Below are 13,849 nucleotides of genomic sequence, written 5' to 3' on the forward strand. Positions count from 1 at the left end.
AAGGGAACACTGTATTTTCCACCAGGCCACAAACACACACACACACACACACACACACACACACACACACACACACGCAACAAAAACAAACAATAATCTAAAAGAAAACAGGAATACGTGGAGTCCGAGAAAGTTAGATTTGAATGAGGAAGACGGTGATGAAGCACTGAAAGCCTCTCCTAAGTCTGATTTGTCACAAACACACACACAGACTACCACCACCCTGCACCACCTCCGTCCTCCATCAGCTCTCACACTCACTGACAGCCCTTCCATAGGGGCACATTGGTGTTATAACCACTGGATTCCACAACTCTCCCTCTCTCTAGACACACTTAGTATGTACATGTTCACTCAGCGTAGCTCCTGCAATAACAAAGGGATGATATTTATGCAGGTCCGCTTTCATGCCTAAATGATTTGGATCGGATGCTGGATTTAAGTTTTTATTTGTTCTTTTTTCTCTCACATTGTTAACGGGGAAATGACCAGAACCTTTTCATAGTCAGTCGCCGTGTTTCCATTCACGTATTTTTAGAAGCATCGCATTAGAAAAGTTGTATGAAAACGGCGAAATTCGATAAAACTTCCTCAATTGCGCTAAAAAAGTACTAAACACAGTAGAGTCTCCTGAAGACCTCTCTCCATTTTTCTATCATAGAAGGTTAGATCATGGATGTATAAAGAGAACTGGATACAGCGTCGTAGGCGGTAGTTCCTATGAGAGCTGCTCAGTGGCGCTTGAAGCCAAAATGCCTCAACTGCCGAGTGATAAAGCACCCGGATCATCCGGCGATCTTCCGCATCCATTGGGCCGTAGTAGCGTTTTCCTTTAACTCCGCCTCCCAGCCCTCGGTTCAGCCTCGGTCTGGGTCTCAATCTCATGAACGGAGCATGGAAAATAACTCTGGATTCATCTATTAGTGCATTTTACAACTTTTAGGACCTAATGAGTTAAATAAGGACTTTTCAAGTGTTACAGACGTCTCTTTCCCAATATAAGTCAATGGGAAAAAGTCTTTTTGGGCCCAATGGCATCACGTGACGGACACAGAAGTTGTAGTACCACCGTTTGGCCATTACGAAGATTTGCTTTCAAAGCCCGGTGCTCTTTCTGGGGGCTTTGGTTAGATGACCAAGCTGAAGTCTTGTTTCCGGTTCGCTAACCTCTTCTTCTTCTACTCTGTTTACTGGCGGATTACAGCCATGCGTAGCCTTAACTTCACAATTGAATGGAAACACGGCCACTGTTTGGTTTCTATATCTCACTGATCAGAAAAGGCAGTGTTGTGAATGTTAAGAGAAAAAAAGGGATGTCACTAACTCTATTGCCATGGAAACCCAGCAATATTTATGTGTTGTTTAAGTTCAGGACCATTTACTGCCAATAACACTCTGGTTTATTTTCATTCAGGTTTCATCCAGTGCCTGTCAAAATATTTATTTTTTGTGAAATGAGATATTTTTTTTCTCTCATGCAGACATGTTTACTGTACTGATAGCAACCTTTTTTTTCTGTCTCTCTTTGTTTTTTTACACCAACTGCAGAATGCAGTCCGGCATAATCTTAGTCTTCACAAGTGTTTTGTGCGAGTAGAAAACGTAAAAGGGGCTGTGTGGACAGTCGACGAAATAGAGTTCCAAAAGAGACGGCCTCAAAAGATCAGTGGGTAGGTTTGGCCTTTTTTTTGAGCCGCGTCTGTGTCACCGTTTGCTGCTGGGAAGAGGCTGCTGCTGCTGCTCCATCTCATTGCTACATCCCATCGCTTGCTTTGGCGTGCCTCCCCTTCATGCTTTCAGAAGCCTTCCTGGTGATGCCTCATAACCTTCAATGGCTTATTTTCATGTTGATCCTCTCCCCCTTCCTCCCTCTTGTCTGTCTGTGTGCCTGTCTTCTGTCCGTCCTGTCCATCACTGCATCTGCATCTGGCTGTCCCTCCCCCCCCTCTGCCCCGCTGCTGGTTTGCTTTCCCAGGGTGCCATTCGCACCAACCTTTCCCTGCATAAGTGCTTTGTGAGAGTAGAGGATGAGTTTGGGTCCTTTTGGACCGTTGATGATGAGGAGTTTAAGCGCGGCCGCCACATACAGCGGGGCCGTCCTCGGAAATACGCCGCTGATGAGAACTTTGATGAGCTGCTCGTACAGTAAGCACTTCCCGCCTGCCTGCTGCAAACTCCAGAGGCCCTGCCCCACCTGCATGCTTCCTTCCACCCATCCCCCCTTCGGTGTTGCCATCATGCTTTTTTTTTGTGTTTAGCTCCATGCATCATGCATCTTCACAAGCCTCCATCAGCCTATTCTTTCTTCTCAAAGATAGTTGTGTGGTATTGTCAAGTGATTGAACATCTTAGAACTATAGCCACATTACTACACCAGTAAATGTATTTAGTTCTTTTACAAAGTGCATTGATTTCTCTTTATGAAATAAGATACTGTAGCTGAGGAATGCATGCTCCCTGAGACACGAGTCTGTGGTTGTAATTAGATTTATCTGTTTGCAGAAGTCCAGCCTTAGTGAAGAACATTCAGACCAGCTTGGGCTATGGTCCGACCCTCTCTGCTGCCTTCCAGGTAAAAAAATAAAAATAATAAAAAGTGACCTCATCCTTTTCAGAGCTTTAAAAGAAGAATAATAAAAGTCTCTCCCTGTCTCGTATGCCCAGTCAACTCCTCTTTGTTTTTAAGGGGTGGTGTGAAAAGAGTGATGGGCGACTGAGAAAGTGCTGACAACCCTCCTTCCGTTTCACATTTAATGCTTCGGGTTTTGCTTTTCAGGCTTCAATGGCAGAAAACAACATACCTCTATACACTACTGCTTCCATTGGAAGTCCCACCCTCCACTCCCTGGCTAACGCCATCCGCGAGGAGATGAACGGAGCGATGGACCATGGAAACAGCAACGGCAGTGACAGCAGCCCGGGACGCTCGCCCCTGCCAGCTATGTGAGTGGCACACCACGCTTTCTATCTCTACCACGGTCTGTGTAAGAAAAAGAGAGAGAAAAAGAGTTTCAGATGCTTATTCCACTGAGACAGCACCACCCTAAATAGATCTAGACATAAAAATATGATTTCAATGCCCACCCAAAATGCTCTAAAATGAGCTAGCGCGTGGCGTTAGATGAAACAGAAACAATGAGGACAATAAATAAAGTGAAGCGGGATGATATTGGAGTGTGTGGGGTCATGGCCAGAGCTGCGGCTGGCCTCCCTGCAGAAAAAGGAAACTCCACCTTTTTCGAAGAAAGAAAAGACCGGAGCCCCTCTTGTTATTTTAACAGCGAGTTTATGAACTCCCTCTTTATGTGTCCCGCTGTCTGTCTGAGTCCCGCCATAATCAGCATTCCAAATTGTTAAAATATTTACAAAATGCCTGAACGCAGAGTGACAGAGCTGTTGGCTTCGACGCGGGCGAAAACGCGAGCTGCAACACATTCGGAGACGCCTCCGAGCCGCTGAAAAGAAAAACAACACAAAAGCGTAATTAGTCTGGAGGACATCATCCAAGATTCTCATGTAGGAAAGTTGCGGTCGGCCTGGAAACCGCAGCTCCCCCGTTCACTTGTTGTATAGGAGTGTCTGCTAAGTTGTTTGAAGCCTAAAATAATACAGCACACGCTGCATCGTTTCCAGATGTGGGGGCAGACCACCGACTCGGGGATGGCCTCCTGAAACGTCTGAGCTCGGGGGGGAAATTCTGCCTGAAAACAAAAAAAAAAAAGGTGCAGTAATGAGCTCCTGGCCAAATGGAGGAAAGTGCCATCCCTAATCACTGTGAACATAGCTCTGAGCGTGGCTGTGGAACAGGAAAGGCAGAGACAGGATGGGTGTGCTGGCCTAAAGGCAGCCTGCTTCTCCCTCTGCCCCTCTGCTTCTATCTTTAGGCTGATGGAGCTCACAAACTCTTTCTCCATAATTATGTCTATAAGCACAAAATGAGTTAAATCTGTTTTTCTTTTGCTTTTAAAGAACTTTTCTCTAAAACATACCCGGTGTTTCAAGCCTACAGATTGAGCACAGAGAGGCGTAGTCCTTCCCCTTCCGGTGGACCCCATGGGACCTTATTTTGAAAAAAAAAAGGAACGGTAGTCAACGGCGAGAGACAAATAATTCTTTGATACCGTTTGAATTATGCCATGAATCACTCATATGATGTTTGTCGATTTAAAACATAATTTTGCAAATCAAGAAAGTCTCAGTTTGTCGTAGTATCATTTGGTTTTGTGTAAAACCGCTCAGCGAACTACATCTCTCGTCTCGCACAATATACGTCGCTAGCCAACTTAGCTACGACCACGCACAAATGAAACGTTATCTTACCCGATGTGTTTTATCCAGCGACTCCTGGTCTTTTTATCAGCCGGGAAGAGAGAGAACGAATGAGACCCGCTGCTGGTGTGAGTTCATCCCAGTACGAAACACACAGGCATCGGTAGTGGCTAGAAGAGAGCTCTGCAAACTGGGGAAACTCTCGCAAGATTGTTAAGCTTAGGCATTGACCTTGAATGGTTAAGGTTAGGAGAGGTCGTCAGGCAGCGAGTCTCGTGAGAGTTATTTCAGATCTCAGATCAGATTTTGCAATTTGTAGGCTCCCTTCTAGACACGATCAGGCATCGTAACTTCATCGAGAGAGACGTCACTTACGCGACTTTTGGTATTTTCACAGTCAATTTTACGATTAATTGCGACTTTCTTGACAAAATTGTCTTTTAAATTGACAAATATCATATGTGTGATTCATGGCGCAATTCAAACGGGATCAAAAAAATATTTGTCTCTCGCCAAAATAAGGTCCCATGGTGGTCCACCGGAAGGGGCGTGACTTTGCTTCTCTATTCCATCCAGTAGCACCATCACTGGGAATGCTCAGGGAATAAAACTAACATGTGAAAAAAAAAAAAAGAACCCCTTTGTGGCTGTGATTCTTTGGCTCACACTGTTCCAGCTACAAGTTGATCACTGTTCACTGTGTAACAACATGTGTTATCCACATGTGCCAGCGCGCTGCCGGTTGACAGGACGCAGCTTTTTCCTGAAACCAGAGCACTTCTCTTAAACAGCCAGACGAGAATCAGGTACCCAGAGAAGGCTAATTATGAGCAAAGTGTAGAATCAGCACGCAGTTCAATAGCATAATAATAACAATTTCATGTCTGCCCCGCAGCCACGGAGTCAGACCCGAGGCAACGGCACTTGTGGAGTTCGTTTGATGTGAAAATGATAGAAAAGCTGACTTTACTTTTTCCCCCTCTTTTTATAATTCACACAAAAAAAAAAAAGAAAGCTCATTAGCATACGAGCGTCTCCATCACAATAGTTGCAAATCACACAAGACGTCCCGGGGTGAATAAATCAAATGCGGGCTTTTTGGTGATGAAGAATGTGCCAGTTGTCCCTTGTTGTCGTAGTAAATGAGCCCGGCGCCTCATCCTGACACCGCTCTACCTCCACTACAGCAGCCTGGCACCGCGGGTTAGAGCAGCAAGTCCCCTGCAGCTGCTCATAATGTTTTTTTTTTCTCTCCTCTCCTCTCTGCCACAGCCAGGCCTCCTCTCCCCCTCTGCTTTATTCCTGCTCTGTTTCTGTAATGAGAAATTTGGCAGATCTCATCTCTTTAGTGGCTCTTTTGCCCAGGCTGTGAGCTGGAGGGGGAGTGGGGGGGGGGCTCATGTTTTTGCCTTGTTTACAAGTGACAGCGTTATTATTCTCATAAGGGGCTCTGTTTCTTATCACAGTGTTGTGCCGAACGCGCCGCCGCCGCTCCTCCTCGCGCGCCTCTCCTGCCAGCGCTTTTCTTCCCTTATTGACACTTGGTTGAAAATATGCATTAATTCTGGAGTTTAAAGCATGTACGGCGGTGTCTGGTCGCTGTGTTTGCTTGAAGTTGATTAATGATAGAAGCCGGCTCGGGGTCGTCCTCTGGAGACCCGCCTCGCAGGTTGTGCATGTTAACGAGCAGGAAGGGGAACACACAGCGCGCCGCTGATCCGCCGCCACCAGGAGGCTGACAACGGCAGCCCACTCGCTCCGCAGAGTCCATTCTCTCCTCTCCTCGTCTCACGTTGTTAATCTTCCTCATTTATCAATTCTAAGTGAATACCCTGTTGTCGGTTGCCATGAAAATAAAAAAAAGCCTGCAGCTTTTCGCCGGGATTGGAATACCTCAAAAGAAAGCTGAAATTATCATCAGCACCAGTGAGGCCCCCACTCACCGTCTCACTGAAAGCCAGACATTTGTTTTTGTTCCCCCGTTTCTTTCTTTATAAACAGAATCAGGCGTTTTGTGCTTTGCGTGTGTGAAAGGTTATAAAGGATTTAAGGATAGCGGAACTGGAGCCATATTTGTTCTCTCTCTCCTCCTCGTCCAGGCATCACATCAGCGTTAAGGAGGAACCGCTGGACCCCGAAGACCACGAAGGGCCCCTCTCCCTGGTAACGACTGCCAATCACAGTCCGGATTTCGATCACCACAGAGATTACGACGACGACCAGGGCCACGACGACATGCTGTAAGGCTAGCGCCGCCCCCTCCCCCGGCCTTCAGAGGCAGAGGCAGTCTGGGTCATCTCGGGGGGACACGAAACGCTCCCCAGATAACGAACACTGAACTGCAAGTCTCAGCCACTGGTGACAGCTCTCAAATGTCTCCCGAGTTTTTAGTGCCATTACAAATACATAGCAAGAACACACACACACACATACACACATTCTGATTACTTTTGATTTAAGCTTAAAAAGTGAAACTTCAATTTCTACTCATGTGTGGACTTGTTTGGTACGGGGGGGGTGGCGACGTGTTCGCGGTCAGAGACCCCTCGCCGGCCGCCGCAGCCAGGACGGACTGCACTCAGCGGACTGCAGGAGGGTGTTGTGTCTCTCCCCCCCCCCTCTCCGCTCTCTCTCAGACACACACACACGTGACCACAAACTCAAGAGAGAGAATGACTTTAATTTTGTGTGTGCGGATGAAGCGAGCGCGGACTTCTGTTCATTGTCACTGCCTTCAACACTTCTCATTGGTTTCCATCTCGGGTGGGAGGGATGTTTTTATTTGGGTGTATTTTTTATTTTTGTTTCGTTGGGGGGGTGAGAGGTTATCAAAATATCAACATAATGTGTCTTTTTTCCATTCAATGCTGTTATCGATGTTGCATCTTTATTGTTGTTTCTCTAAACTGATCAGACCTCATGCCCATGCTGTGGAGATTCTGTGTGGTCAGCACTTGATGATGAATGTTTATGATTTCCTTTCATGTTGTTCTTTTGAAAACACACACACATGAAGCCGAATGTCACACGCCGAGTAGTATTTTTCTGTCATTTATTCCACAATCTTCAAAAAGAAAAAAGTCACCACTCTGACGTGTAGCCCGCCCCTCCTCACCCTCCTCACCCTCCTCTTCCTCCCCCCCTCCCGCTCATGAAGTCCATTGGCAATGCACTACTCGTAATGAAGGCTCTCTCCACGCATCAATGAAGTTTAATTTAAGATGCGAATGAATGACAGAGAAATCATGCAGGTTATGATTTATCCTTATGAAATTATACTTTAAAACAGCCCCTCACGGCAGCAGCATGTCGAGCCGCCGCAACACAATTTCTGATCACTTACAAGCTGTGGTTTTTTAAAAAAAAAAGCAAAATGAAAATGTCAGGTGTGCGCCGGAGAGATAATGATTTAGACCAACTAATTGTGATTCCTGAACACAACTTGTCGTTGTTAATCAAACGCGTCTGCTTTTTTCACGCTGCAAATTTCATCCAGTGGCTTGAAGATAAACGTGCATTCCCTGTAAGTTTTATTTGTATCACGCGCATGACCAGTTTTTGAGTTTTTAAGTGAGTGTTTAAAAAAAATTGCACACCAGATGAAATGCTCATTTTGTTTTCATTGAGGGTAGAAATCCCAAGACTTGCAATAAGACCTAAACATTGCACATTCCAGCATTCGACAGCCATCGAAAAGGGCCCAAACATACAGTAACATGCCATTTAGGGGATGTGGAGACCTCCACGTTCACCCAAAAAAGCCAATAGTTGTAGTCCACAGCGTTGAACCGAGCGGATCCACATGTGTTTTTTGTGATGCAGCGACAGCTTTGGTAGGGAGTTAAATTTTACATGAATTTTCAAGACTGCAATCAACCACTTTTAATTTTGTATTTATTATTATTTTATGTTTTATTTTGCTTTTTTTTTTTTTAGTTGTTGATGTGTTTTAATATTGTTCTGTGACTACCAAAGATAAAGTCAATGTTGTGTGTTCCATGCAATAGCAGATAAGGCCAAATATCTCTCCTCCGTTCTCTCCCACTGGATCAATCTCGAGCCGGTGGCAGATCGAATCGAAGGGAAACGCTCCTCAAACTGGTGTTTTTCATTCATCTTTTATTTTATAAAAAACCAAAGGGGGTGTCTCGAACAGGACAGCTGCAGTAATGTTTGCAGTGACCAAAACTGAATGGGAGGCGCTGACAGTCTGACTATACACGATGACCAAATTAGGGAAGCTTTTTTTTGTCTTTGGGCCAGTGAGCGGGGGGAAAAGGGAGCTTTCTGGTCAGGAGCAGATTTGTGTGTAGATTTAAAGTCGATGAGGAAAAATATACTGGTAAATGGAAAAAAGCTTTGCAGAGAACAATGTGAAACGGATTCTATACTTCAACTGGACCACACGATGATTCAATGTTTCTCTTCTTTTATTCCTTATTCATTTGTATCCTTTGAAATGATTGTATGCCACTTTTTAGGGGTTTTAGCGTCTTTTTTGGCAAGACTTTATGATTGTGTTTAGTTTCTGTATTACTTTTTATATTAAAAAACACTCCTGTCAACTAATAAGCTGGGTACAAGGTACTTTATGGCAGTTATTGTTATTATTATTATTTTTTTAAGTTCACCGCTCATTAACTAAGAAAAAAAAAGGAAAAAAAGGAAAAAAAGGGCAATCTGTGGTTTCCAGAAGTTGTATTTAATATCCAGGCAGCTGTGGGATGGGTCAGTTCCAGCCAGGCTGGGATCGTGAGAACGGGGCCGAGCTCATCCACAAACCCCCCCAGTCATCTGGCTGGTTTGTTTGGTATTCGAAAACGGAGGAAAAAGCGCTGGTAGATTAGAACATTCTCAGCATGTGTAGCTCGACATTACTAAAGATAACAGCATGAGAAAACCGTTTTTGTACGCATACCTCAGTTCAAACCTATAGGGAATGATTCAATTAAATGAGAAAAAAAATAAACAAACATTTCACTCAGTTGCACTTAGTTGTATGTCTTGCATGTGTAGTCTGATTACTGTAGAGAGAAAACTACAAAAAAAAAAGAAAAAATGAAATTAGAGCTTGTTTATCTTTAAAGGTTTCTTTTTCTTTTTTGCCAAACCAATCCAAACCTCAGGCCTTTTTGTTCATGGAAACATCACCCAGCTGTGTGTGGCACCGTTCATCTTGTCAAAGTCTCCGATGGGTTTGTTTTAAGGGCGTTCCAATATTAGGTTGTACATACATGTCGGTATAGCCTTTTGTCTTTTTCCTGTCTTTTTCTTCTCTGTCTTTTTTTTTTTTTTTAAGATCAAAAAATACATTTGTGTTATGATGTTTGCTTTATCGCGACTGCTTTGTATTAACTATGAAATAGCTATGAGAAAAAAAAAACTGCTGTATGTATTGGAATAGCAAACTGTGCTGCAAATGTATTTTACTTAGTAATCCTTGCTTTAAAAAAAGACAAAAAAAAAATCACATCATCCACGCAGACGTCTGGGTGAGCCGGGCAGGGGCAGGCCGGGGGGGGGGGAGATTATCCCCCATTTTGGATTTTAAACTGTAATATAGAAAACAGACTTTTTCTCTGTTATCATTGACCTAAGCATTTTGTACAGATTTTTTTCCCTCTTTGTGTTAAGCTGTTTTTTGATACTTCCTTTTGATGGTCCAACCACTGCCTTCTGTGGCTGTATGTTAAAGATTACTGCTCTGAGAAAAAGGGCAGACAGGTATATTTCCTCTACAAGACGGAGATATCTTGCATGACTAATCCCAGGGTCACAGAGATAGGGAAGGGGGAGGGGGATATGTTTTAAGTGGTCAGTAATAATATAAGGGTGTATCAATCTAATGATATTTTATATGAAATGAATAGGAAAAAGAAAAAAATATGCAGTGCCAAGATGTAAAGAATATTGTTAAATGCTGTTTTGTTTTTTTGTTTGAAAAGTTCATTTCACTCGCGCATCAAAGATGTGTCCTTCTCATCCATGTCATGTAGGTAAAACACACATTTTGTTTGGCATCAAGATATTTATATTTTTATCTCAAGGGTCATTGTAAATGAGTCAAACCAAGCACAGCAGGCCAGGGTCAAAGGTTAGACGTTGCTGGAGACTCCTGCAAACGGCGGCCGTGTGGCATCAGATACCCCCCCAACATCACACACACTGGCACCAGAGCTAAAAAACGCCATTGTTTCATCCATCACCAACCATCCAGCCTTGCTGTCATTCCGTCCCCCTCGTTCTCCGTCTCTCGCACCACACTTTCTCCAGATGGAGGGGGAGGGAGGGAGAGCGGAGCGGAGGGAGGGGGGGGGGGGCAGCCCAGGAGCTGTCACGGTGCTCTCATCCTGCAGCAGCTTTTCTGTTTCTTCCTTTCTTTTTTCTTTGAAGATGTACTCTGTAGTTTCTTTTTTCCTGATTTTTTTTTTTTTTTTTTTTTTTTCATAGAGAAATATTATTGCTCATCACTTCCATCAGTCTGTAACCTCCTCATCATTCCTCGTCTGTCTGATGCAGACCACTCTGTTGTAGTCAGTGGCGATGACTGACGTGAGCATTCTAAACATGCAATAAAATGCTGGTTGTTCAGATCGTTTTGCTCCAAGTCTCTCATTGTATCTGTTACGTACGGCGTGGCAACACCGAGCTGCACGTTCTTACTGTATCACTTGTGATTGAACTCGTGTGCAAAATTAAGTAGTCATTTTAAACATATAATCTGCAAGAATTTCCCCAAAAAACAACTGATATAATCCCTCTCAATCATCACTTATGCCCCACTAGAAGTGTGTGGCGGTGTCTGTTTTCTGCAGAGACCATGCAGCCCTCTGCCTGTATTTTCTCTTTTCTTATTATTTTGCTTTACTCTAGATGCTTCTGGGTGTCAGCAAAGTGGCGTTGTGCCCAAAGTGGGGTTGTAACCCCCTGCCAATAACAGTGCACAGGGTGTGCAGCCCGTTCAGGTGGTCAAATACCGCCACTTTGTCACGTCCCTCAGCTTCTGATACCGAGGCACAAGTCCCCCTTTACTCTATTAGATACAAAATGGCCGTATTTCAAGGATGACAACGTGTTGTGTTACGTGCATGTGCATCGGTGTGTGTCTAATTTGATGAGAGCAGTGTTGAGCCACAGCCAGCAGACAGGAAGCCTGCATTCATTCAAAATCCAGCTACTCGGCACCTTCCCCGCAGGGTTGTGCAGTTAGTTGTGTGTTTTAGAACGTAACCGCTGAGAAATAATCAGAAAAAAAAGTTTTATTTCTCCGATTTGCTGCATTGTTCTCACTAACACCGCTCCCTCTCTTCAGTCACTCTATAGCTCGCCCGACAATCGCTGCTTGCTATCTCTCTCTCAGCTCGTTGAGCCGAGGAGGTGTGGCCAACTTTGAATGCGGTGTGACAACAGTTACATATTATACCTTTAAATCAGTCAATACTTTCATTTTCATATTTAATTTGCAAAGAGATGTTCCCTCTCAAAGTAGTGCTGTGATGTTGGATGTTACAGGGACTGGGATTGCTTAGATTTTTCTGTGGGGTTCTCTATACTATGAAAGTTTTCCTAAAATTAGATTTTAAAAAATCGCAATATATCGCCTCCTAACGATCATCACACTGCTGACACAAACTCATATTACCAGATATATCATCGCGTTAACAGTAACAGAGCATGAATAAACCCCCTCTCGGTGCTGTTTTCCTCATCACTTTGGCCTGCAGAACAGTTCCATACAGACCTGTGTTTGTCATCTGCGCCAGGACTCTCATCTCGGCCCCAACGTTAAATTATATCGTAATTAAAAAGAGACAGTTAAACTGTCTTTTCCTAACAGCAATTTAGGTAACTGCATTTGATAAGCTATAAATTGTAACAGCATTAAAATTCCAGAAATAATAGCGATATGGATTTGGTGACGGGAGCTAATGCTGATGACCAGGACTTGCGTTTTTACGACGGAGGGACAGGTCATGTTGGCCACTAAACAGGAGACAGAGATCAAGTCTAAGCACTTTTAATCTTGTGAAACAAGCAATTACAAATAGTTGCATTGATTTGTTAAAAAGCTTTAGGTGACATAAATCGTTTCTTGCTTAGCTTATTGCTGGAAAACATAAATGTCAAGTGTATTATTAATTAACGCCTTTGAAAGACAAGATTTAATGGAAACGATATAAAATCACAAGCAATCTTTCTGTGGGCCGTATTTCACCGGACGCTCAGGATTCATGTAGATCAGTGTTGTTGTCATGACACCGATCACAAACTGGATCAGATAACATAAAGTTGGAGGGAACACACAGTCATGGAAGGTGTTTGTGTTTGAAAATCACTCAGAGAAGAAGCATTCACATAAATTAATCGCACAGTAACTTACAGAGAGGCATTAACATATGATATTATTATAGACCATAAACGTGGATGAAATATTATGGGAACAGTGGGTCTCTGTGGATATATTGGTGCAGTGACATGATCAGCCAATACTGGCTCCTCTACGCATAAATCTGATCCTCCTTGCAGACCATTGACAACACACCAGTAGAACTTATACAAAACTCACCAAAACTTTTGGTGTAATTCCTTATAAATCATTCTACGGTGGCCCTGAGAGCTCAATGCACTACAAATTAAGAAAACATCTTCACCGATTTGATAATGCATTGCTGCAAATATAGAAAACACAACCATACATACAGAAACATGCTGGAAAACACAACCAAATATAGAAATGTGCTAGAAAACACAACCGAATACAGAAACATGCTGCAAATATAGAAAACACAACCAAAAACAAAAATGTGCTGGAAAACGTAACTGAATGCAGAAATGTGCTGGAAAACACAACTGAATACAGAAACGCGCTGCAAATATAGAAAACACAACCAAAAACAGAAACATGCTGGAAAACACAACCAAATATAGAAATGTGCTAGAAAACACAACCGAATTCAGAAACGTACTGCAAATATAGAAAACACAACCAAAAACAGAAACATGCTGGAAAACACAACCAAATATAGAAATGTGCTAGAAAACACAACCGAATTCAGAAACGTACTGCAAATATAGAAAACACAACCAAAAAACAGAAACATGCTGGAAAACACAACCAAATACAGAAATGTCCTAGAAAACACAACGGAATGCAGAAACGTGCTGCAAATATAGAAAACACAACCAAATACAGAAACCTGCTGAAAAACACAACCCAATACAGAAATATGCTCGAAAACTCAACCAAATACTGAAACGCGCTGTAAAACACAACCAAATACAGAAATATGCTGGAAAAAACACAATTGAATGCAGAAATGCGCTGCAAATATAGAAAACACAAATAAGCAGTTTGCAGTTTGATGGCAATGTTTTAAAATGTATGTTGACCCTTTATGTAATGAAAGAAAGGTATTACAGGTTCTGAAAGTAACTATTAACTTTATATTCAGCTAGCATACTGTTAGCCTGTCTTACAATTAATTGTGTATATTTTGTCACATTATTTGAATTGGCAGGTTAATAATAAGCAAAAGGCATTTCAGCCGTGTGCATCACTTTTCAATGTCCTCTGGAAAGC

At 43.1% G+C, this 13,849-nt stretch overlaps 1 protein-coding gene across 17 annotated transcripts in view; it reads left to right on the top strand.

Moving 5' to 3' along the window:
- The window catches only part of foxp1b (forkhead box P1b), a 197,482-nt gene extending 186,625 nt beyond the window's left edge, over positions 1-10,857 (top strand). For 10 of the 17 annotated variants that reach the window (XM_074648161.1, XM_074648331.1, XM_074648061.1 and 7 more), the window contains 4 exons: positions 1,976-2,145; positions 2,503-2,572; positions 2,777-2,943; positions 6,369-10,857. In XM_074648161.1, the coding sequence (XP_074504262.1) occupies positions 1,976-2,145; positions 2,503-2,572; positions 2,777-2,943; positions 6,369-6,513 (552 nt within the window). In that variant the 3' untranslated portion in view covers positions 6,514-10,857. Of the gene's footprint in view, positions 1-1,548; positions 1,671-1,975; positions 2,146-2,502; positions 2,573-2,776; positions 2,944-6,368 lie in introns of those variants that run through there. The other 7 variants (XM_074648844.1, XM_074648677.1, XM_074648761.1 and 4 more) reach the window with 2 other exon arrangements.
- Positions 10,858-13,849: the final 2,992 nt, after the last annotated feature.

This window comes from Sebastes fasciatus, chromosome 1 (genome assembly GCF_043250625.1).
Source record: "Sebastes fasciatus isolate fSebFas1 chromosome 1, fSebFas1.pri, whole genome shotgun sequence".
Classification (NCBI taxonomy): domain Eukaryota; kingdom Metazoa; phylum Chordata; class Actinopteri; order Perciformes; family Sebastidae; genus Sebastes; species Sebastes fasciatus.